Here is a 23,420-nt window from a genome sequence, read left to right on the forward strand (position 1 = left end):
TTCCGATTTAAATATTTAGTTTTTTCCCCTATGTCTGCTGTCAGATGTCACGTATTTTATTCTAATTTGTGGCGATGTTCGGAGTGCAGTGGAACGTTCCAATTCGTGCAAAACTGTTAGGATTAAAAAAAATATCGACACCAATTAATTGCTCGCTCTTTGGAATTGACATTAATGAGCACAGCTATCCTCAAAACAAACCGTAAATAAAATAATCGCAAGTCAGTACATGAGCAAGACAAATATATTTCAATCTTGAAATTTAATTAGTGAATAAAACAGATTGAACAGCGACACACATAACTGTGTTGGAAATGACTATTGGGAGTCCTGTCTAATTACAAATGAGTTTGTGGAGAAATGCATAAAAGCCGTGGAGAGCAGAGGTAACACCCCCCCCCCCCACCACCACCACCACTGAGGATCACAGCTTGTCAGCAGTAGGCCGACCGACTAATAAGTGGTGACCTGCAGGTTTGGACATCGACGGACTACAGGGTCAGCGGGAACCTCGCCACCATTCATAAACTGCGCTTCAAATCATTTTACTTGAAAGGATTTTTTCTAACTTATTCTGATTGTTTTTTTTCTTTTAGTAAATGTTGTGCTCGTTCTCCCTTTTTTAATTTTTATTTTGTTCCTGTTGTAGGAATTCCTGATTACAACACAAAGGTGTGTTGCATTTATGAGTTGATCAAATCTCTCCCCCGTCCCGAATCACGACACCCAAGCAATCTGTTTGGTCGAGACATCATCTCATGATGACTCGGGGTTTCAAACTATCATGACTTGATTTAGAGTTACTTCAACTCCGCAGCCCACGTGACGAGGGAAAAAAAAAAAGTTTATCTTGCCGTACATACCGTAGATTGTGTACAAGTGGTGATCAACACAGCGCACAACAATTTATTCAGCGGTCTCACACTCACACACACACACACTTGAGTACTTGAGCTCGCTCATCTGACGGGGTGTGGCATGGTGGAGTTGGTGCCACAGTCGATGTATTCAAAGGTCTCCAGGGACAGCTGCTCCGTGTGGGACAAGTAGGAAATGTTCATGGTCATCCTGGGGGAAAAAAAAAATAAAAAATAAATTGCAGGAGTGAATTGAATCCGCTGAAACACCAGCCCCCCCGCGTTGAGACTTACTGCAGCTCCAGAAATAAGGTGTGGATCTTAATCACGCTGGACTGGCAATAAATCCTGCAAGACATTGATTGTGTCGGATCACCTCCATGTAACACCACGAGATTGAAATGTCCTCTCACCTGAGGCCGTTGTCAGTAATGGGCAGGTCAATTTGATACGTGTACTGTCGAGGTGAAAGAGGAGTTAAAACAAAAACAAGCAAAACAAAATTTGGGGAGTTTTTAAAAAAAAAAAATGAAATTCACCGATTTATCAGAGCGTGATGGGATGGCGGACAGGTTGGACAGCTTGATTTTGCCCACCACAACGCGGGAGATCAGACCCTGCACATCCAGTTCCATGATTTGGACCGGAACAAAGTTGTCATTGATGACTCTGATGAGATTCTGGAGAAGGTTGAGGATAAAAATAAACACAAAGAGACAAAATGCACAAAACCAAAAAACACAGAAACAAGAAAAGGGGGGAACAATTTAAAAGTCACGTTGACACACAATGTCATGGAAAAGTCTTCGAGGGAACTTTGTCCTTTCTCCCTCGCAATGCTTTAAAACGCGTCCGCTTTTACAGGAGTCGGTCATGTGAATGCAATTCAGCACAAGGCAAACTTCCACCTGAACTTTCTTGTATGAATCCACTGGATATTATTTGTATTATTATTATTCAGGGTGGCTCACCGTGACCTCCAGTTGCACCGTGTCCGGCTTGAAGTAGACCATGACGGACAGCACGGAGACGGGGGTCAGTGTGACGCTCCGGGGGAAGAGGAAGAAGAGGATGAGGCAGCTGAGGAAGAGACACAGCGCCATGGACAGGCACACGTACAGCTTCCTGCAGCGGAATGTCAATAACAGTATTAACAGTAGAAATAATGACATTACAGTCAAGTTGCGTTGTTCTTACGTGCGTCTGGGTTTGAGTCTTTTATCGTTACACGGGATGACGGCAACCAGTTGGTCTTCATGGCCTGAAAACACACACAAAAATGACAATCAATATTATCCAAATGTCAGTACCATCATAAACAAAGGCAACCCCAATATTATTTTATTTTTAACCAACTGTCCGCTGAAGACCCAAGTGTTTATTTCCAGTTTTCCCTTAAATGCCCCTTTTTTTAATGTTAAACAAACCTCTGGGAATTCGTCCAGTGCCGCGACAAGTGGGGCAGGTATCTCCCACGATGGAGCCATACCGTGGGAAATGTTTCATCGTCTTCACCGTCTCCGAATCGTTTTCCGCGTCTGGACTGGACTCCCCAGTTCCGTTCGTGCGCTCACTCGGGACCATGATACTTGGCTCGCTCAACCTAACCCAAACCAAATCCTTATTGGGTTTGTTTTCCTTGAGAAAAAAAAATGTTCAGTTAGTTTAGTTGCGGTGTCAGTCATGATAAAGACCTAATAAAAGTGCCTTTGTGACAAAGCATAGTCCACAGTGATGACACGTTTAGTAGATTTTCACAAAACACATCAAATATCGATAATCTTTCTGCCACGAAAAAAATGCTATTGAGTTACTGTGACTTTTCTTGGGGGGGAAAACAAAAAAAATGAAGACGGTTCCAAACGGTCGGAAATACGTGACAGTATTTCCAAATAATGACGTAACCTTTCAGAACACTCAACATCACTACGCCATTGGCCGCTCTAATGTGTGTGACGTTTATTGCTACTAAATTATTTTCGAACACATTGTCATTCCTAAATACAATAATAGCGTTCGCATCCACGTTAATCAGTGGAGTAGAATTATTTGGAAATAAAAATGCCGCGTCATTCCTATAGTTTGCGCACAACACCTCACCACACGTACGCATTTTATTTGGTGAAGCGTTCGCAGCTTTGCACGCATGATTTTGCATTATATACTTTTGCACAAATTGTTTTCGTGTACTTTCCGCACGGATATGTAACTTTTTTAAAATACTAGTACATTTCTTTGTGTGACTTGGTTGTATTTGTAATGAATACACGACTTGCACGTGTGCTCTGCAATCAAAATGCCATCGATTATTTACAAACGAGGGGGCTCGGCGTACCTCTATGACAATTCTACTTTCTTTTTTTACGTTTATTTGGGGAGAAATGTGTTTTTAGGGAGGGGGTCAAAATGACTCACCTTAAAGCAGCGAAGTCATTCGCTTCGAAGAGCGGCTGTCATCAACGTTAAAAAAATGAACTAAATTCTCAGGTTCGCTTCGTAATTTAAACTTTCCTTTCGTGTTCTTCGAGTTTTCGTCTCATTCTTGCAGAAAACAAATGAGAAAGAGGGAGGAACACTTCCGACTTCTTCAGGTGACAGGTCACCTATACTGCCCCGAAGCGACAGAGAGTGTGTACTACATTTCTCCGCTGGCGGTTTAGATGAGCACGTTTTTTTCTTTGACTTCAAGCCGTGTTTTCAGTGACTAATTTAAACATTTTAAACTGGCGGCCATTTATCGTTAAATGTATCCATGCAGACAATTTTAGGAGTAAAATGACGATACGCTGTTTATTTGTATTCTGCCTGAGCGGTTTGAATAGGCTTGTGTGAGGCTCCCTCTTGTGGTTATTTATTGGTATCGCAATGAAGAAGCCAAAACCGGAGCACAAAACTGGGAAAAATCGCCACGAAAATGTACGTAGGTATACATTTTCGGTCGGGATTTTCTTGAAGCTTTCCATCTAATTGGTTTTAAAAGTGTCTCCGTGTTTAAAATGTTTAATACATTAAATGTACAAATGGTATTTGAAATAATGTTAAAGGTCAGCAAATTAAAAGTTGCATTTAATGCAACCACCAGGATACTTCACATTATTAAAATGTTCTAAGACGTCTACTATTTTATTTGAGTAAATATGATCATTAGGAGTCCATCAATGCAATTAAAATCTTTTCAAAAGATTTTAAGTACATAAAACCGTTATCTTGTCCAGGGAAACCAAGACAACGAAAGTATTTATAAAAAAATGATTAGATTAATTTAAGAAAGAAAAAGAAAAAAACACGGAGGGCCACCGTTCACAGATCTGTCAAGGGAGTCTTCTCCCCCTCCGCGTCTTGCACTCTCATTTTATCTTGTTGGGGGATGGCGAAGGCCAGCGCAATCAGCATTTTGAGAAGCTACAGAGTACAGACTAGTGCATGTGCAGGCAACTTTGCTTATCCGCAAAATAACTGGTCAGCATTCATTCGTACCAACAGTTACTTCCATTTAGCGCGTTTATATGTCATGTTCCCATTGCACTGTCTGCAGGATTAAGGAGGCCAAATGCAAACCTCTTCAAGCCATTAAATCTCCTCATTCTGTACTTATCAAACAAATACAAAAACAAGGTGGGGAATTAAATGACTGGTGAGACACAGGCCATGTGCAAATTGTTTATTTTGGAATCTACAGCAGAGGGGTTGAGAAAAGTGTTTGCAGAAGATGTGACAAGCGGAACTTTTCAAAACTCTTTTGACATTCAGCACAAAACGGGACGACACGACACACGGTAAACCTCCAAACCACACTCGCGCCGATAAAAGAATAGGAATCTGCTCCAAAAAGCACACAATGCAGAACAAGCAACTCGATGAACTAAGGCAATGACAATGACAGCAAGAATAATAAAAGATGTCGGTAGCACTGGAGATTGAGGAATGTGTTGTTTTGCGGAGACATCTCAGGTTGCTAATACGAGCTTTGCTAGATTTTGGTGAAACGGCGGGAAGAAGGCGTCAAGCGGACCACCGGAACACCACTCGAAACTCCCGCGGTGATTATATATTTAGGTATATATTCTGTGTATTACATTCCACACGTCAACGTCTAAAAGAGAACAGTACTCGGATACAAAAAGATTGCATTGTTTAGGCAAAGTGGACTACAGTTACACGAGAAAAGGTGGCCTTGCTATTTTGCGCTTTTTCTACCGACATTCAACGGTTCGCTCGTACTCGCGTCGCTTTTCCACTGCGACATACCAGCCCCCACCCCCTGTTGAGAAAACCACGAGTAAAGGAGAACATTTTGATCTAAAAGGAGACTGAGGGCTTTTTTTGCAGCCGAGTGGAGGCTATTGCTCAAGCTAACACAAGCATGTGTGTGTTTTTTGTTTTTTTTTAACAATTTTGCGACTATCAAACTTGGAACCCTGTCTGAACAAAGACTAGAAAATAAAGAGATCATACTTATCTCAGTAAAGGAGGAAAATGTGATCCAAAAAGAGACTGTGGATCAAGCTAACATGATGCGTTTATTTGGAACCCTGTCTGAGCCCGAAATTTGTGCCGACATGTCTTACATCTTATGTCGTACCGTGCAGTGGAAAAGGGACGTGAGCGCGAGCTCCATCACAAAAAATAAGCCCTCCGTATAAAAACACTAAAAACGTCAATTTTCATCCCGCATTGAAAGCTAACCAGCAATGGGGGTCATCTACGAGCAGCTCTTCACTATCACGCTTGGTCCAATTGAACACGACGATAAATCTGCTCACCCTTTAAATAAGTCTCAACATGATATCGGAGAGAGATATCGGAGAGACAATTAAAAAAATTTAAAAAACCAAAAACAACCCCCAACATCGCCTGCGCACCTTCACGTCAGTGAGGTGCCTGGACGGCACGTGCGGCCGGCGCGTCCTCGGCCATCTGCACCAGCTCGTTGACGGTGTGCAGCAGGTTGTAGCCGTGCTTGCGCAGCAGACGCTGGTTGAGACGCCGGTCTCGGAAGCCCATCTCCAGCAGCATGGCCATGAGGGAGGGGTCTTGGCGCGCCGCCGGGTCCACGCCGCGCTGCCGAGACAGAGGACTCGTTAACGGGGGGGGTGGGGGGGGTTGCGTGATGACTCCGCCTTGGCAGTAATCAAGGCCATGTGCGGGGATGTACCTGTATGGGACAGTTGGGCCCGGTGAATAGAGCCTTATAAGCGGACGCCGCCACTGAGAGGGCCCCCTTGACCAGACCCTCGGTGAGGCCCCCTTGACCCCTGAAATGAACACAACAATTGGCCTCAAATTTCACAATGAGGAAGAGGAGCACGATGAAGGAAGACTCGCCTGGGCTGCAGTGCGTTGCTGGGTCTGGGGTTGTACGTCTCAAAGGCGCTGGATGCTGATCCTGCCGATCTGGACAGACCCGACGAAACTGCGAAAATAGGAGAATGGAAATTTAAATAAAATAAAAAAACACACACACACACGACAACAATAATGCTGGCGTGAGTGAAAAGGAAGAGCGCCTTCTGCTGAACTGACAAATCGTGACAGCCTTATTTCCTTTCCAACGCAGGGTTTCCTCTTGCAACCCGAAAGAAAACAAATCCTCCTCACGCTGCAAAGTGGCACCACGAAGTACGCCGGCATATTTAGTCAATTCAATAGTCCCCCCCCTGGAAGAGTTCAAATGTGTTCAATAGCAGGGCTCACCACTGGCGGGGAGCCTCGGCGTGTGCGACTCGTCGACGGCGTGACACGCATCCTCCGCCAGGTACAACGCCTCTGACCTGGGACGAAAAAAAAATAAAATAAAGTTGAGAAGAGACAATAAGATGTCAAGACTGCTTTGAGTGTTCAATGAACAGCCTGTGGACTGGTAACAAGGTCACAGGAAGTGACCTTGTGACTAAAAAGGACGTTGACAAGGTTGCTCAAATGACCCGTCGAACATGAAGCCGACTCGGTTGCGAATGCGCTGGAAAAACAGGAAGTGCCAAAACGGCATGAAACAAATTACGCGTCTCACCTGGGCGAGTAGATAGCCGGCGGCGGCGGCGGGACCACTTCCGGGGTAAGCGTGGCGGCATCCAGAGTCTGCGAGGCGCAAAGCATCTGGTTGACGCTGGCGTGGATGGCGAGAGCGGGCGGGGGCGCAGCGTCGCATTCCAGGTTCTCGTCGTTCTCCATCTGCGCCGCGTCATCCCCGTTGTCGGCTTCCGGCGGCGGAGGTGGCGAGGCCCCGTCGGCGTCCGACGCGTAGTCTTCCTCGCGCAACGGCTCGGGGCTGGCCAGCGTGGCCGTGACGACGGCGTCGGGTTGAGACATGGCCGAGCTGTACATGGACTCCCCGAGTGGACGAGTCACGTCGAAGCAGTCGGGGAGGACGATGATGAAGTCGTCGCAGGAGGACGACGACGATGTTTGGCTGCTCACCTAAAAAAAAAAAAAAAATTAAATTAAATCAGTCAAAGAAAATGTGACGTTTGACCAGCTTTTATTTTGAAGTCTGAAACCTGGCGCTTACCTCATCCCAGTCGTCCGCTTTCTCCTCCTTACAATCCTTCACATTTTCATCGTCATCGTCCTCGTCGCCGTCGCCAGCTGCTTCCGACGCAGCTTTTGGTTGAACGACAGAAAATTCATCAGGACGTGTGTTCCGGATGACGCACTTGTTGTTGCGCTTCACCTGGTATCGTTAGCGCGCAAATCTCATTTCCTTCTTGCTCGCCCTTCGCAGGCGGCGGCTCCTTCTCAACGCCGCAACTCGGACCGCGTGAGACAACTGTGGCAGAGGAAAGACCGTCAACGGAAACTCAAATGTGTCATCCCGAGTACCGAGAAGGTCCTCTCCTGTTCTTGAGCGTGTCGCGTCGTGTCGTTCCTCACCCCGCGCCTGACAGCCAGCATGTTGCTGACTCCTGCGCAGTGGCCTGTGCTCGGGGGCCTCCTCCAGTGTGAGCGAGCGCATGACCGTCTCGCACAGGAACTGAGCGCCGCTGATCTCCTCCTCGCGCTCCTCGTCCGCGGCGGCCGCCGCCTCCCACGGCTGATCCCTCGGGTGCCTCGGTTTTCCGACTCGAGTACGGAAAACATCCTCGTGAGACGTGCGCGTTTACAAGCCCTCTCGACTTGTACACGATTAGCTCCTTACCAAAAACCTTTCGGACGCCTGTGACCTGCGTGTCGTCTTTGACCTGTGCGGCGAGTGTCTTCTCCGGCGCTGGTGCATCATGGGGCATAGGGGAGATGCAAGGTGTTAGATCTAAAAAAAAAAATGGGGGCGGGGGGACAATGTGATTGAAGAAATATATTCAAATAAGAGTTAATAGGTGAAAAATGTCCTTCTGTACTTACCCACGGGGGTGTTGTTGGGCACCTTTTCTAACTCCTGCACAATGTTTATATCCATCAACTCAAAGGACAAAAGATCCTAAATAATCAAAAAAAAATTTTTTTTTAATCACAATCTGTCATTGTGACTATGCCCGGGCTTGTGCGCGCGCAGTCGCAGGTACGCACCTGAGCAGTCAGCAGGTCCACGTAAGGCAAGAAGAAGCCATTGTGGCTGATGTCCACGGACAAGCCCTCCTTGGAGCGGACCGCTTCGTCCTGTGCTCCCGGCTTCTGCTGCTCCTTCTAACAAGCACAACAACGTTGGCAACGTCAGCCTCACTTTTGAAGCGGCGGGAATTTTCCTCAGCGATCAAATTGACGTGCTATGCATCATTGTGGGCACGTAGTGTACCACCTCGCCGCCTACTCGTGGCATCGTCACCCGCATCCCGGATGCCGTTTGTGTATTCTAGCAAACGGACGCATGACTCACCAGTCTTTTCCGGTGCTGTTCGAGTGCGTTGAGGCCATTGCCGGGCTCGACCACGATGCTGCACCACACGCGCGGCCCGAACTGGTGGCCGCGGTGCGCCAACCGCCAATGGGAGGTGTACGTGCCCTCCATCACCGGCGCCACAAAGGTCACGCTGACCACGCCCACTTGGCCCGGCAGCAGAAGGGGGACGGGCACTGACCTCCTCTCCTCCGACGCCAGGCCCAGGTTGCCCCACATGAACACCAGCTGGGCAGAGGCGCGGACACACACGTGGCACACAATATAGCAATCCACACGCAAACCAGTGTGGAAGCACGGTTGCCTAACTTTTTTTTGGTACTTTTTGCACATCTTCCTGTCAGAGGGGTCAAATCCAGGTCCAGAAAGTAAAAACACGACTCTCAAAGGGGTCTGGGAGTGCCATGTGGAGCCCTTTAAAAGCTCAGCGCTAACTGCTAACTGGCAGCCGACCAATGGCGTTTTAACTTACTGCTTCTGGTCATAGTATCCATTTTAATGTCCATTTAAGGCGCGTTAAATGATTTTTTTTTAATGCTTTTTAATGACCTGTGGAAACCCGGTCATTTGAAAATGGTAACACGGGAAGATATTTGTTCGAAATAAACTGTTGTTGATATCGCATATTGCTAGTCATCGGTTTCCTAATTACTGTGAGGAATAGCAATCAAGTGTCTTTCCATCCACGGATGATTCATTATCAAGAATTGCATTTAATCATATTAAAAGTCATTTGAGAAAAATGTGTTCTTTCGGAAGTTTGTTGAGGCCCCTCACATTAATCGGGACCCGGCAAGTAGCTGCCGGTTTCAAAAAGGTCCGTGGGCCCTGCTGTAAAATGTTCCGCGACTATTTCCAGGTCACGGGCACTCACTACCATGGGTTGTGAAAATCAGCAAATGACACCACCCAAAATTGCCGATAGGAAGGCAACTAACTACTTTTGTTTAAATGAAGCTCCTCAACCTACTTCGACATAGCTCCTTTGCACTAATATGTCACAATCATCATCGACACAATGACTTTTAGGGTTTGATAGAACTTTGGCCTGAGCACAAATTAGTCGGCTCAGTAGTTTCCGCAACTGCAATTTGTGAATATGCAGTGCTTCGCTTTTTGTGAGAAGTGTACATTTGATGGTCGGGGAATAGGGTCTCGGAGTGAAGTGGTAGAAAGGGGGTCAAAGAGTGGAGGCTGCCCTCTAGGGGCGGGGGGTGGCAGATACAGTAGGTTGCGAGGAGTACCTTGGTCTCGGGGGTCCAGCCGATAGTGCCCGAGTTCCTCATCTTCCAGTATTTGATGAACTTGGTGCCGGGCTCCAGGCGGGTGCCATCCGGCAGATTTTCATCCAGAAACAAGGCGGCCATTGTGGGCAGCAAGGACGATTGCGAGGCCCCGGGACCCCTAGTTTCAAGTGTACAGAGCATTGTTGAAAATGGCCCTGCGCACTCACTCTCATCTCTTTTTGTTGTTTACCAATCAAAAAAAATGTCAGGAGCCCAGATTTGTGTGTGTGTGTGCAGCTCAAAAGCATTTCTCATAGAAAATCTATGAAGCAGCAGCAGCAGCAGTTTTCATACTGAGGTAGTTCCGACATTTCCCCCACCAGTGCAGAGCAGCCAGCGACACACTCATACAGACTAGATTACAAAGATGGCATTTTCGTGGGGAGGAAAAAAGAAAAAGGAAAAAAAAAAAGACTTTTTGCATCCATGCTGGATTCGAGGTACCCAGCACTTGTTGGACGCCCCTCCCAGGCGGCGCTTACTCTGGACTGGAGGCCTGGGGGTCGGGGGCCGGGGCGGGGACGGGACCTGAGGCTGTGTCTGAGGCTGCGGGCGGGGGTAGCGGGGCGGGGGCCTGGGTGGAGGCGGAGGCCGTGTTAGTCGGGGCGGCGGCTCGGCCCGAGGTAGAGGGCCCGCTCCACTGCATGCCCCGTTTTTCCAATCTCAGTTTCTTCTTGATTTCCTTCACTTCGGCTCGCAGCTGCCTCCTTTCTGCTTTGAGGCGCTGTCGCTCGGCCTTGCGCACCGTCCTGTCTCCTCGCCTTGGGAACCTATTTTGGGATGTTAATAGGGAGACCTTCTTGTTGACTACATTTGCTTTCCAAAAAAAAAAAAAAAAAGCACACCAACAATGAATGAGCTGCAGCTCCATTTAGCTTGTCTGAGAAGTTTCACCCCGTTTCAAACAATCGTCGCACTTCACCTCAATTCTCCCGACATGCCGTGCTCGGGGATGGACAGGGGCGTCTTGGTTCTCACGAGGTTGTGGCTGGGGTCGTGGCTGTGCCGACACATCTCACACAGGATGCAGGACGGGCAAACGCTAGCGGGGAGAAGGAGACCAAATGAAAAGTGACTCCGGGGGCCACTTCAACGGGCAATTTATTCACAACTAACATGACACGAAACCAATTTTAGAGGGAAAAAAATGGCCAACTGGAATTGACAAATATGAAATCGTGAAAATGCTTGAGAATGTAAATCGCTTTCTACCTGCACTTGTAGGCTCCTTCAGAGGTGAGTTTGTTGCAGCTGCTGCAGTTTGGGGTGTAACCGAGAGACCCGCTGGAGGCGGAGGGGCCCGGCTTGGGCCCCACGGTGGCGGAGGGGGGTCCGGGCCTGGGCCCCATGACGGGAGCGCAACTGGGGCCGCTGGCCTCGGGAGGCGGTGGCGCGGGAGACTTGTGCGTACAACACTGGCCCGAGAAGTCGCTGCACATGCGCTCCACCACCTCCTTGACCACCTCGTCTTTAAACTGTGAAGAAAGTGCATGGGCTCAGGTGGCGAGGGGGGGGGGGGGGGTTGTTAAATATAAACCGAGGATCCCCCTTTACCTTCTCCATGTAGGATCTGAACCACATGGGAGGAGGTTCATCTTCTGCTTTGGAGCCTTTGTTGTCCTTGACGGTCACCTGGAGATCAACCCAAAATTTTAGCCGAGGCAGTCGACAACCACGTTTGACTCACGCTTTTCGGACGTGCTGCGAAGAGGGGCGTGTGCTGGCGTCAAGAACAAAGCACTACACACCCACACCGGTTTGCAACCAGCTCATAAATGCGAGAGTGGAAAAACTGGTTGGACACCACAAAAATTTTAAAAAATAAGCCTCAGACATCCACCAAAGCAAAATTCTGAATAATGGTTCCTTACAGCTTCTCGCTCCGGGGTGACTTGCGTGCCCTTGTCCACCGTCTTGACCCGCGACGGATATGGGGGTGCCGGTCGGAGGTCGCCCTTCAGTTCTTTGACCTCCGTCTTTAGCGGCCCGCCGCAGGCCTGTCCCTTCATTTTGTAGACGTTCATGATGAGGTGGTTACCCTGCTTCTCGGCACTCTGCCCGCAAACAAGCACATGTGACACGATGACTCATAGTCAACAATAGCGCTCGGAAAACATAATATTGTGCTGAGCAACGTACACCAACAGAATGGGGGATTTGTTTGTGTTTGCGTGTTGTGAAATCAGATCAACTGCACTTTTCATCTTGCATGAGAACGTCAGGTAAACACCTTCAGGGCAACCACTCTACCAACTACGCCACGAGCTGGCAGTGGCACACTTCCACCGGCGCAGAATTTGTACTTGTAGTTGTTTCGTGATTCTGGGCAAAATAATGCTAGGTGGCGAGTTGCCGGTGACAGCAAAATAACCATTACGAAGAAAAAAAAATCAATCATCAAAAAATAATCTCAAATTAATAAACAAAACTAATTGACCAGTCCTTGTGTTAGGGAGCATAAAAGAATGACATCTTTGCTACAACACCTCTGCATCATATGTGTCTATGATCTCACCTTTTTAGTTTGCTACCATAAAATTGTAAGAACGATAAAAGCTCATGAAATCAGTAGTACCTTGATGGCTTCCTCGTACTCGTCTGAAACAACAACATTTTCAGTTTAGTGATTTGGAAAGCAAAACAATAGAGTTTCTCTTTTAGTTCATTTTTCTAACCATGGATCAACTCCGGAGAAAGAAACAGGTATTTCTTACCTTGACTGTTGATGCAAATCTAAAGAGATGAAGAGGGAGATATTTGGGAGAATACTTTAAAAGGGCATACAAACATCAGGTCATCACGTGTACACATCGGAATAATTCTTACCTCTTCGCTGTCCTCGTCAAAGTACTTGACTTGGAAGTGGTTAATTCCGAATGACGCTTTAATCTGGAATGGAAGCAGACATGTGTATTGGCTCACACTCCGTAAACCGCTACCACGTAAAATTCGACCGTTGTGGCGGTGTCACAACTTAAAAGTCGATTACGTCTCCCGTACGCTTTTTATTTTTTTCCTAAAGTGCCCGATTAAAACAGTGAGCGTCTTAATGTGGCCACTTCTGAAGCAAGGCCACGTCCGGGCCTAGTTCTCCCCGAACTGCGCCAACACACTTGGCTAGCAGCTCACCCAGGCTTCCACCGAGCTCCACTCCAGCTTGTCCAGTTCGCCCGCCAGTAATCTCTTGACGTTTCCTCGAAAATTGACTTTTATGGTCACCGGGAGCCCCATTTCGGGCGGATCGCGAGTCCAACCCCCCGAAAAAAGTGCCTTTGAAGCCGAGGTGTCGCCGGTGCGCTCGATTTCCCTGTTGCGCTCGACTGTCTTCTCTTGTTTACATCGTCAGCTGCGTCGAGAAAAATACGGTGACGTATTCTGCGCACGCGCATTTCCACTTCCCATCTGAACACCCTCCCCTCAGGATGGTCGCGCTCTAATGTCGTCATCATCGCGCTCACCGACACCAAGTGTGGCTGGCAAGCTGTAAAGCCACACGTTTTCTCCCCCTCCCTCCAAGTACATTTTAATGCTGTTGGGAAACTCGCTTTTCGCCTATCTGACAGCATAAAATGTCTTCACTGCTCAAGGTGGACAATGAAATTAAAACCAAGGTACGACCCCAGCTGCCGCAAGTCCCTCTTGAAGCTTTAAGTTTGCTAGGTCGCGTTAGCTTCACTTTTGGTAGCATGATGTGAATTATCGGGCCCTGCTAGCCGGCTTCTTTCTCGCTTAGTCCAACGCAGCTCTCAAAGCTTCCAACGAACTTGCGATATTTCATCAGCACCGGGCAGAATTTGTTTTCCCGAATAATTTGTCGCCACGCCCCGGGTTGTAAGTGTAATAAATGATCAGGAACACATGTAGAAGGAAAGGCCCTCTTGGCAGGAGCGACCGGGTTAGCCTAATGGTGCACGTAGGGGACAAGAATGGTGTCATCCTTTCTACCGACCCGTAAAAATGACCCTGGGATTTTGTGGTTTACAGGTTTTCACCTAAACACAGTCATATTCATGGCAAATTCCAAGACATTTGTAATTTTGCAAAAGTCTCTTTTTTCCCCTCAGATCTGTAGACATTTGTTTTTGTTTGTAAGAGACTAAAACACTAGACACTAAAACAAGAGACTAAAATAGCATAATTCAAATATCATATATAAATAATAGTATTATTATAAGAACGTTTTTTTCTCCTCTGTGTGTTCAGGTTGATGCATTTAGAGAACGTATCACTGCAGAAGTAAGTATTAATGGACTGGAAGATGGACACCGGGCTAGCGGAAACTAGCAGTAACCGGTTTATTTATTCCATTTTATTGTCACAACATTCTCAAAGCTGTTCTTTTTGTTCAGGCCGAGGACTTAGTTGCTAATTTTTTCCCAAAGAAGTTACTGGAACTCGATCACTTCCTTAAGGTCAGTGTCCCTTGGATGCTTTTAAAGTTTATTTAAGGGACCCTTGAGCATTTGTTGCCTTGCGCGCAGGAGCCAATCATCAACATCGTCGAACTGAAGGAGATCCACTCGGACATCAACCTGACGGTGCCTGACCCCATCCTACTCTCCAACCTTCACGATGGACTTGATTCGGTGAGCTTCCATTTAACCGCAACATCATCGCTAGTCCCGAGCTTGCCGTCGACTCATCACGTGCTTGTGTCGTCTCAGCAAAACGCCAAAAAGAGAAAGCTGGACGACGGAGACGTAGAGGACAGGGGTGAGTTCCACACAGCGTTGGACTTGTTGGTAGAATGCCGGCCCGTCGCTAATTTCTTCTTCATCCCCCGCCTAGTGACCGGCACCAAGGTCTTCGTCATGCCTGGCGGGATGATGAAGAGCAACGGCAACCTGGTGGATCTTATCGAAAAGGTCAAACCGGAGATCCGAACGCTCATCGAGAAATGCAACACGGTGAGCGTCGTTTGAATGAGGGGAGAGACGGGCGGGCAGGGGGGGCTCGAGGAGTGGTCGCGAGCTTGACACTGTCGTCCCACGCAGGTCAAAATGTGGGTGCAGCTGCTGATTCCAAGGATAGAGGACGGCAACAATTTTGGGGTGTCCATCCAGGAGGAGACGGTGGCCGAGCTGAGGACGGTGGAAGGCGAGGCGGCCTCTTACCTCGACCAGATATCCCGGTCGGTCCAGTCACCGTGTTCTAAGGACGTAGATTCCAAATCTACTTTTAGTGGCCTCACCATCCCAATCTCTTCTGATTTCGGCCTGCTAGGAGGGCATCTGAAAATTCTTAAATTAATTCATCACTGTTGCCTAGTTAAGATAAAAAAATAAAATCTGGCTCAACAATCTTGCTGGATTATCGTAATAAAACAACGCGCATATGTGAAAACAGGACTTTTTCTTTTTAATCGCCCAAAACAGATCTTTGCATGTTCCTGTTGACAAAACTGGAATGAATGAACTGTTCAACGGACATTTGTCTTATCTTGTCGCAGATATTACATCACCCGAGCAAAGCTGGTTTCGAAAATAGCTAAATATCCACACGTGGTAAGTCCTTGTAAAATATCCACGATGGCAATTTTGGCTCGGCCGAAAGCAATCGAAAGAAATAAGCTTGCTGTGCGTTTGTCTGCCAGGAGGACTATCGGCGCACGGTAACGGAGATCGACGAGAAGGAATACATCAGTCTGAAGATCATCGTGTCAGAGCTGCGAAATCAATACGTACGTCTTCCCCGGGCCGCGGCGGTCGGGCTCGGCTCGAGGGCGCTCACGCCTCGTTTGTTTTCCTTTTGCAGGTGGCATTACACGACATGATTCTGAAGAACATCGAGAAGATCAAAAGGCCTCGGAGCAGTAACGCCGAAGCCTTGTATTGAGCGCCGCCATATTCCATGCCCACCCGCACGTTCCGTCATTTCAGTACAATCAAGCAAACCCCGTATGTAACAAAGATGGACACCACTTTGTTTTTGTTTTTTTAATGGCAAGAGACTTTTGTTCGAGTTTTAATGACCTCATATGGTCGGGAAGTTGCATAAGCAAGAGTGTACTTTTTAATTTGAAAACGTCGGAGTGGCTTTTGTTATTAGTCTGAGCAATGGTTGGCAAGTTATGTTGTACGTTCAGCTTCTAGGTGCACCCAACAAAAAAAAAAATCACCTGATTAAAATACTGGTTCTACTGAATAAACTTTTTTTTTTTGTAGAAATGTGGCATTTTTTTATTTTAATCAACTCTGTTGTAGTTTGGCCTTGGCCAGTACACAGACTCTCCACATTGCGATAATTCGACTCAAGGACTCTCTACGTCACTCAACTGTTATCTGCGCCGGTGTGACGATGTTAAAACGATAACGCAAAAAACAAATGGCTTTCAGCAGGTTTTCAGTTCATCTTAAACAATAGTTGAGGGAAAAGCACATTTAATACGCGTTTGTTTCCTCCCCCGAGATAAGATAACGCGTGAAAACACGCTATGCGCACGCTGGGAAAAAACGCAGTCGTTGCGCAACATCGCTGACTGTTGACACTTATCGTCGCGGGCCTTCTTCTCACTGTGGTCCTGATATATGTTGACGAGACAGATAAGACGGCCGTGGAGGACGCTGGAGATTTGCCGGCGCTAAACTATCACAAGGGTTATGATGTCATACGCATGATGTTCTCCTCGAAACATTGCGCCGCTTACATGTTGTACTCTCGTAAAACGTTATCGCACGCAATATGGTTGTACACAGTCGGGAGTAAGTTAACACCTACAGAAAAAGTTGACTTTCAAAAGTGAAATCGGCAATAACTGGCATCATATGAGCGCTAAGAAAGCAAGACGAGTTAGCATACCAAATCTGAGTCCCGCTATGCTGACTCGTCGACATAAAAATTATGCAACTGAATCAAAGGACGGACTCGAGTTAACATCAAATTACTTTCCCATCGGCCATTTATTTTACATTATTTCTGACTGAGTGAGAGATACTCTCATTATATAACGCTCGCTCCTCTTAAGCTAACACGTAGCTAACGTCGCACCTTTTTCAAGCATCTTACACAAAGAGCAAAACGGTTAATTTGTCAGCAAATAGTTGTTAATTCTTAACGGGAAAAACAATACGTTTGTGAATGCCGAGAAGCGAATGGGAAGAGGGTTCAACAATAAAAGTATGAATTTGTAAAAGCCGGACTCCTTGATATATTTCGTTCACTTAGTGCGGCATGCATGTCCCCCCCCCCCAAGACCAATTGTGCTCCTTGATCCTGTGGAGTGTGTGTTGGACGGAATGTGCGATGCATGCTCGGGTTAATGTTTAATGAACTCAATTAATCAGTATTTGTGCAAGGCGTCTCATGGAAAAAAAAAACATTGGGCTATTACTGGAAGCTTTCATTGGAAAGCTAATGACAATTTTTTTTTACCATCCAAACATTGACTGGAAAGCTAAAAAAAGCGAACGAACTGCACAGCAAAAAATAGAACAAGCACAGCGAATATTTTGGAGATGTTCTCCATACATTTCAAGAATCAGACCGTGAATACAAATGGATGAGCGGAAGCTTAAGTCGGTAGTTATGTCCGGTAACTTGACAGCGAAGGAGGTTGGTTTAAGTTTATCCGAGTATATTTAAGGAATGGATACATGATAAAATGTATGAAGGTGAAAGAGAACAGAGTTCAGCATTTAGCCAATTAGCTAACACCTAGCTCGTCTCTGCCTTTCATTTTAAATGTAAACTAACGTCGTAGATCCAGCATGTGCATAGAGGCGCAATGCACATACCATACCACTCCTAGCAAAACACAGGACGACATGTTTCCATGCTAGCACACTAGCATTGCCCAAAAGTTCCACGCAAGTCACAATTCAGCGCAAAAAAATGAATTCCACCAATCACAAGTTCTTGCCGCCTGAGCCTCTTGCGCTCATCCAGCAGAGCGACCATGGGGCTAACACGGTTGGGATTAAAAGTTCGACTGCACTCTTACCGAAGGACAAACCGTAGAAAAGCACCAGGTTTTCCGAGGAAAACGTCCACGAGTCTAAGAGCCCAAGTAGTCCCAGAGAGATGACAACACACCACGTCTTGAAAGCGGCGGAGGTGCCACGCGCGGGCGCTGAGCGCAGACCCAGACCCAGACCCAGACCCAAAAGGCTGCCCATGTTCCGTAGGAGGCTTGCGAACGGTGTGCTGTCCATGTGCACCCATTCGGCCCTGGCGCACCACCTCTGGGCCTTCTCCAGGGTCCACAGAAGGTCCACGCCCAGAATCTTAAGCAGCAGGTAAAAGCCAACGGCGAAGGACGTCAAGAGGAGGGTGGTGAAGGCGTAAGTCCTGAAGCTGGCACCGTGGATCCATTTCACCTTCGACATGAATTCGGCCACCATCACGCCTGACGAATTTCAAAAGTCAGTCAACTTTCAGACAATCTGTCCAAGTCCATCTTGACTAACCTGTGACGATCCCTGCAAGGACCTGGTGCGGGAAGTGGGCGGCCAAGTAGACCCTGGACATGCACACTCCCAGCAACACCAGGCCCATGAGCACCCCCAGAACCAAACGCAGGAGTCTGCCAGAAAGGACAGCGGGAGTGCCAAGAGCCGACATTCAAAGCGTTAAACCGCCAGGTCGCCGTCACTCACTTGTACAGTGACGGCGGACATCGTTTCTCCGCCGCCATGTGGAGTACGGCCGTCACCATCACGTACCAGACCCCCGCGGCACCCATGGCATGACCAGAGGGACTTCCTGCAATCGAGCGGTTTGAAGTTGGCTCGTATCGACCCTCGTCGCAAACGTGCGAAAGACAACATGTAGGACCGAACTTTGGAAGCCAGTCAAAACACGATATGATCAAAAACGAGATAATACCATCAAGAAAAGAGCAATCTGTCATAAAGCGTACCTGGTCCGGTTTCACACGTGACGGCAAACTGCTGCAGCGAAGGGGCCTCATTGGCCCCATAGAAGTGGGTCTCGTGAATCCACCAATAGGGTCTCTCTCCAAAAAGAACCCTACCACAGAAAGACCCACAAACTCAAACCCCCATTCGGTTCTCGCTCACAATTCCTGATCTGACCATTTGAGGACCAGGTTGATCCAATCCCCCACGACGGCCACCCAGATGAGCCGCAGGCCTGCGTCCCGCCGCAGATGGAACCAGATGGGGAAGAAAAAGAAGAAGGTGGTGTGCAGATCAGCCACGGCAGAAGCAAAACTAAACAGGTCCTCGTAGTCCTTGTATTTGGTCTGGAGGTGCACCGCCAGTTCAACACCCCAGCTGTGGACCAGATCCATGATGCCAGACTTTTTTTTTCCCACCCCCAGAAGAAGGATGCGCTCTGGGGTCTCTTTTTTTTTTGAAGCGGTCAGTCAGAACACCGTGCAGCTCTGTCCCCTCGATTAGGTCTGTGTGTGATCCCCATTGGACTTTACTCAAGGCTAGCAGGCTTGTTTGCCTTTTGGACAGTCCCGACAGGTTCCTTAACCTCGTGCACCCCCCCCCTCCCACTCACCCCATCCACTGCTGAAATCCATAATTAGAGAACTCAGTGGCTCACCGAGTTCCTGGAAGACATTTTCTCAGCTCCGTTGTCTGACTCCAACCTTCTTTGCTCATCTACGTTGCCTTGCGCGGATGCTTCCGATGCGATCCTTCCGAGTGGGGGGCGGGGGGGTGACATGACCTCATTTTTGCGAGGACTTCCTTTTTGGCAAATCCAATCATTTGCTTGCTTGGGAGCGACCAATTGGAAATATCCGTTTTATCAGACTGAATCTGCTCCAGTACCGTCCCTTCAATCATTGATTGCGTTATGCAATTGATAAGTGGCTGAGATGTTTTCTCCAAATCGCAAAAGACAATTACATAACTGGCAGGCTCTTCTGAGTGCAGAACATGTACAAAAAAAAAATAAAAATAAATGGGTCATTTCATTGACAATTTTGTTTTTTGGTCATCATGTGCCACCTCTGGTAAATTCGACAGATGCGCCAGACTGTGACGCTCTGTTTTTTTTTTTTTGGTGCCCCCCCCCCCCCCGACTCCCACTTTCCAGCATGTTTGTGTGCCAAGGCTGTCAAACTCCCCCGACTCGTAGTGTTTTATTACACATGTGCAAGGTCCAAAGATCAACATGAGCATGCGTCAAGGTGGTGGTCTGCCGGGCTATAAAAACAAGCGTCTGTGTCCCCGCCGGCGACACTCGAGTGTGACTCGCGCGCTATAACGATGCTTCACGCCGTCATGGACGACATGCAGGGTTTCGGGGTGAGCAGCACCCGCTACCTTCAGACCAACTACCAGGACGCCCAAGGCTTGTTCCTTTGGGTGTCGTGGGCGGCGGACCTCCGGAACACTTTCTTCATCTTCTTCCCGCTTTGGTTCCACCTGCGGCCCTCCGTCGGCATCAAGCTCATCTGGGTGGCCGTCATCGGCGACTGGCTCAACTTGGTGTTCAAATGGTGAGGCGGGATCCAAATCCGACGAAGAGAGTATGGGAAACGACTAAGTGCCTGTGTCCGTTTTCAGGATTCTGTTTGGGGAGAGGCCCTACTGGTGGGTCCACGAGACGCATTATTACGCAGACGGCGCTCGCCCCGATATTGAGCAGTACCCCATGACCTGCGAGACGGGACCGGGTATGGAAAAACCTGAAGGTGACACTGCTCACAGGCTCAACAACATCAACTAAAATGTCCTCTTTGCCATCCAGGGAGCCCCTCCGGTCACGCCATGGGAGCGGCGGGTGTCTACTACACCTTGGTGACGTCCATCCTCGCCGTCACGGCGAGTAAGAAGAAACACGGTGGCAGAAAGTCCTCCAACAACAGGTGACTTCAACAAGCCTCATTTTGTTGACTTTTTTTTAACTTTTTAGCCAGCGCTTATCACATTGTGCGTTCTGTCCCAACACACGGTTGATCATTGACTCTTGGCTATCGAGTTGTTTTTGACATCAAGGCAAGCTGAAGTTGCATTGAGTGATAGCAATGATTCAGTGACTTGTTTTTTTGGGGGGGGCCAGCTACCTGAAAGTCATCCTTTGGTCCATCTTCTGGGGAGTCCAGGTGTGCGTCTGTCTGTCGAGGGTTTTCATCGCCGCCCACTTTCCTCACCAGGTCGTTACCGGAGTCATCACAGGTACAGCTCACTTAGCAATTGAGGCTTTTGAGTTAGAAGGCATTGGTCCTGGAGAAAATATCCAAGGAAGTTTAAAAACATCCGTGCCATCACAGAGAGCCGCCGATGCCCGTTGAAATCTTTGGGAATCCGGCAACAGGGGAGCTTCTTTTGTTTCGTTGTTGTCTCAAACGGCACATGCTCTTCTCCGTCATGGTTTAACGCTGGTTGCATTGTCCCCCCGCCACTTCCCGGAACACGTTTGTCTTTTTCCCGCATCGCTTCCGGCAGATGGCAGTGTTGCCGGGCAGAAAACCGAAGGTTGAGGGTTCGATACCGAGACTCCTTGAGTTGCTCCTGATGCTGCGTCAATCAGTCGGAGAATGGCGTTTTTTTTTTTTAGGCGCCTGCGAATAACTTAAAAATAGAAAAGCACCCATTCCGAATTGAACGCTTGTAAGTCAGGGAGTGTCTGTCCATTCGATGCTTCTGACAGTAACCTCAATCGGACTCTGTCTGCCTCCCAGGTATGATTGTGGCCGAGGCCTTCAACAGAACGCAGTGGATCTACAGAGCCAGCATGAAGAAGTACTTCTACACAACTCTTTTCCTGACATCCTTTGCCGTGGGCTTCTACCTGCTTCTAAAAACCGTCGGCGTAGACCTCCTGTGGACGCTGGAGAAGGCCCAGAGATGGTGTGCCAAGGCCGAGTGGGTCCACTTGGACAGCACCCCGTTTGCCAGCCTCTTGCGCAACATGGGCACGCTGTTCGGTCTCGGCCTGGGCCTGCACTCGCCGCTGTACACCGAGACCAAGCGCAGTAGCAGCGCGGTGTCTCGCGCCGGCTGCGTTGTGGGCTCCCTGCTGCTGCTGCACCTCTTTGACTCCTTCAAGCCTCCCACGCACACCGCCGCCCTCTTCTACCTGCTCTCCTTCTGCAAGAGTGCCACTGTACCCGTGGCGACTGTCAGCATCATCCCCTACTTAGTGAACAGCGCACTAGGTCTGCACAGCAAAAAGGCCGCGTGAATGAAGCACGACGCCATAAAAAAAAGAGACTTCCGGAAATAGAACGCGCAGGGGGATCTCTTCCCTGTGTAGAGACTTGGTGCTAATTGCATTTATTTCAGAAAAAAAGAAAAAAGATCGTTCGGCGAAGCCAACGAGAACAACAGGAAACTGTCACTGAACTTTGCGTATGTGCAGATGACACTTCCCATGATGCTTTGGGGCAATTACGAGAGCTCATAAGCACATCAACGCTGTAACAGACTTCAGTTGCTAAATATGCTGTGTTATATTGTCGTGTTTTTGACTATTACAGAGAGTATTTTTAATTATTCTTAATAAAATCTTGAAAACCACGCCTGAGGGGGATTTTTGTACTTTCCCATGTTGTCACCAAGTGGCACGAGGTACCATGACAACGTAAGCTCTGGTCTCTGCAGCTCTTCATGGCGTTGCGAAATACAAAATCGTCTATTTGCATTTTTGTGGATCTTATCCAGCTATTCATGTATTTTTCTGCGCTTTCTGAGACACCCCGAGATGCCAAATGGCAGTGTCAAAGCTATAGGAAATAGGAAAGTAGTAATTGGTGGCAATGAAGCACAGTATAGTTACAGTATCCATTTTTTTCTTTTTACACAAACCCCCAAAACATTCGCAACATGTTTTTCACAAATAATATCTTTACGGTGTCCCTTTTGTGTCATAAATTCGAGTGGTAGCCATGTTGACCGACCTCAAAATCCATCAAAACATCCCTGGCCTTTAACCCCGACTGACTTCCTGCAATGACATCAGCGTGCACGTCGCCGCACACTTTGTGCAAGTCAGACAGTCAATATTTGCTAATTCATAGTTTTGCCAAATGAGTGACAAACACACGAGCAAACAGTTGAGTCACGAAGCACGTTTGCGCATGTCAGTCAACCAGAGGTTACTATTTAATGATGGATGATGAGATTATATTTTTGAATTTGAAGTTGCTCTTGTACATGTGCAATCATAAACAAAATGCACTTACATTGCACATCATTTCACTTACCAGAGGCAGCACATGCTTGGTCAACCACGATGTTGCAGGTGCACTTTATTCGACATTTTCTCCAACAGTGTCATGACAAGATCCACCTTGGACCTCTTTTCATCCATGTCACAATGTCCAGAGTGCCCTGGCCTCTTGTACCTGTTGTGATAATGCAATGAAGTTGATATTGTTGTTACAGCATCGCATTAACTTTTTTTAACCACAAATAAGTGGATTGTGGATATTTCATATTCTTCTGCTTTTTTTTCTTTTTTTACTGCCATTACCTCATTCGACTGATTTTGTGCGCCTCCACTTTATGAGGAATTACAATTAAC

At 47.7% G+C, this 23,420-nt stretch overlaps 5 protein-coding genes across 8 annotated transcripts; 2 read left to right on the forward strand and 3 right to left on the reverse strand.

The window, feature by feature from the left end:
- Window positions 1–245: 245 nt before the first annotated feature.
- Window positions 246–3,466, reverse strand: tmem106a (transmembrane protein 106A). 2 transcript variants are annotated; one of them, XM_052071539.1, is made up of 8 exons: window positions 3,273–3,466; window positions 2,285–2,495; window positions 2,055–2,118; window positions 1,829–1,982; window positions 1,397–1,537; window positions 1,271–1,314; window positions 1,152–1,205; window positions 246–1,068 (listed from the first exon to the last, which is right to left on the reverse strand). In XM_052071539.1, the coding sequence occupies exons 2-8, from the start codon at window positions 2,439–2,441 to the stop codon at window positions 960–962; spliced, it is 723 nt and encodes a 240-aa protein (XP_051927499.1). In that variant the 5' UTR covers window positions 2,442–2,495; window positions 3,273–3,466; the 3' UTR covers window positions 246–959. The 2 variants fall into 2 exon arrangements, with proteins under 2 accessions (XP_051927499.1, XP_051927500.1); XM_052071540.1 differs by having other exon boundaries at window positions 2,285–2,465; window positions 3,272–3,466.
- Window positions 3,467–4,503: 1,037 nt separating this feature from the next.
- On the reverse strand, window positions 4,504–23,241 carry nbr1a (NBR1 autophagy cargo receptor a). 2 transcript variants are annotated; one of them, XM_052071528.1, is made up of 22 exons: window positions 13,104–13,355; window positions 12,801–12,863; window positions 12,689–12,707; window positions 12,550–12,572; window positions 11,846–12,028; window positions 11,529–11,606; window positions 11,187–11,449; window positions 10,897–11,016; window positions 10,457–10,744; window positions 9,933–10,092; window positions 8,668–8,916; window positions 8,361–8,477; window positions 8,196–8,271; window positions 7,993–8,103; window positions 7,728–7,916; window positions 7,528–7,623; window positions 7,366–7,457; window positions 6,868–7,274; window positions 6,552–6,628; window positions 6,183–6,270; window positions 6,013–6,112; window positions 4,504–5,918 (listed from the first exon to the last, which is right to left on the reverse strand). In XM_052071528.1, the coding sequence occupies exons 1-22, from the start codon at window positions 13,203–13,205 to the stop codon at window positions 5,727–5,729; spliced, it is 3,093 nt and encodes a 1,030-aa protein (XP_051927488.1). In that variant the 5' UTR covers window positions 13,206–13,355; the 3' UTR covers window positions 4,504–5,726. The 2 variants fall into 2 exon arrangements, 1 of the variants encoding a protein (XP_051927488.1); XR_007963330.1 differs by lacking the exon at window positions 13,104–13,355 and adding an exon at window positions 23,101–23,241 and having other exon boundaries at window positions 5,768–5,918; window positions 6,013–6,270.
- Window positions 13,410–16,133, forward strand: psme3 (proteasome activator subunit 3). Its single transcript, XM_052071536.1, has 10 exons — window positions 13,410–13,585; window positions 14,178–14,210; window positions 14,324–14,386; window positions 14,456–14,560; window positions 14,639–14,687; window positions 14,763–14,881; window positions 14,969–15,105; window positions 15,424–15,478; window positions 15,568–15,654; window positions 15,729–16,133. The coding sequence occupies exons 1-10, from the start codon at window positions 13,544–13,546 to the stop codon at window positions 15,807–15,809; spliced, it is 771 nt and encodes a 256-aa protein (XP_051927496.1). The 5' UTR covers window positions 13,410–13,543; the 3' UTR covers window positions 15,810–16,133.
- Window positions 15,926–23,230, reverse strand: g6pc1a.1 (glucose-6-phosphatase catalytic subunit 1a, tandem duplicate 1). Of its 2 annotated transcripts, none has more exons than XM_052071532.1 (5): window positions 23,101–23,230; window positions 18,832–18,941; window positions 18,569–18,674; window positions 18,380–18,495; window positions 15,926–18,318 (listed from the first exon to the last, which is right to left on the reverse strand). In XM_052071532.1, exons 1-5 carry the CDS (start codon window positions 23,112–23,114, stop codon window positions 17,819–17,821), a joined length of 846 nt encoding a protein of 281 aa, XP_051927492.1. In that variant the 5' UTR covers window positions 23,115–23,230; the 3' UTR covers window positions 15,926–17,818. The 2 variants fall into 2 exon arrangements, with proteins under 2 accessions (XP_051927492.1, XP_051927490.1); XM_052071530.1 differs by lacking the exon at window positions 23,101–23,230 and adding an exon at window positions 19,007–21,140.
- g6pc1a.2 (glucose-6-phosphatase catalytic subunit 1a, tandem duplicate 2) lies at window positions 20,064–22,412 on the forward strand. The gene is given in 6 exon segments (XM_052071529.1): window positions 20,064–20,153; window positions 20,156–20,391; window positions 20,459–20,568; window positions 20,643–20,760; window positions 20,955–21,070; window positions 21,577–22,412. Coding segments are annotated over 6 exon segments (1,173 nt in total). The 3' UTR covers window positions 22,080–22,412.
- Window positions 23,242–23,420: the final 179 nt, after the last annotated feature.

Source organism: Hippocampus zosterae, chromosome 7 (genome assembly GCF_025434085.1).
Source record: "Hippocampus zosterae strain Florida chromosome 7, ASM2543408v3, whole genome shotgun sequence".
Lineage (NCBI taxonomy): Eukaryota > Metazoa > Chordata > Actinopteri > Syngnathiformes > Syngnathidae > Hippocampus > Hippocampus zosterae.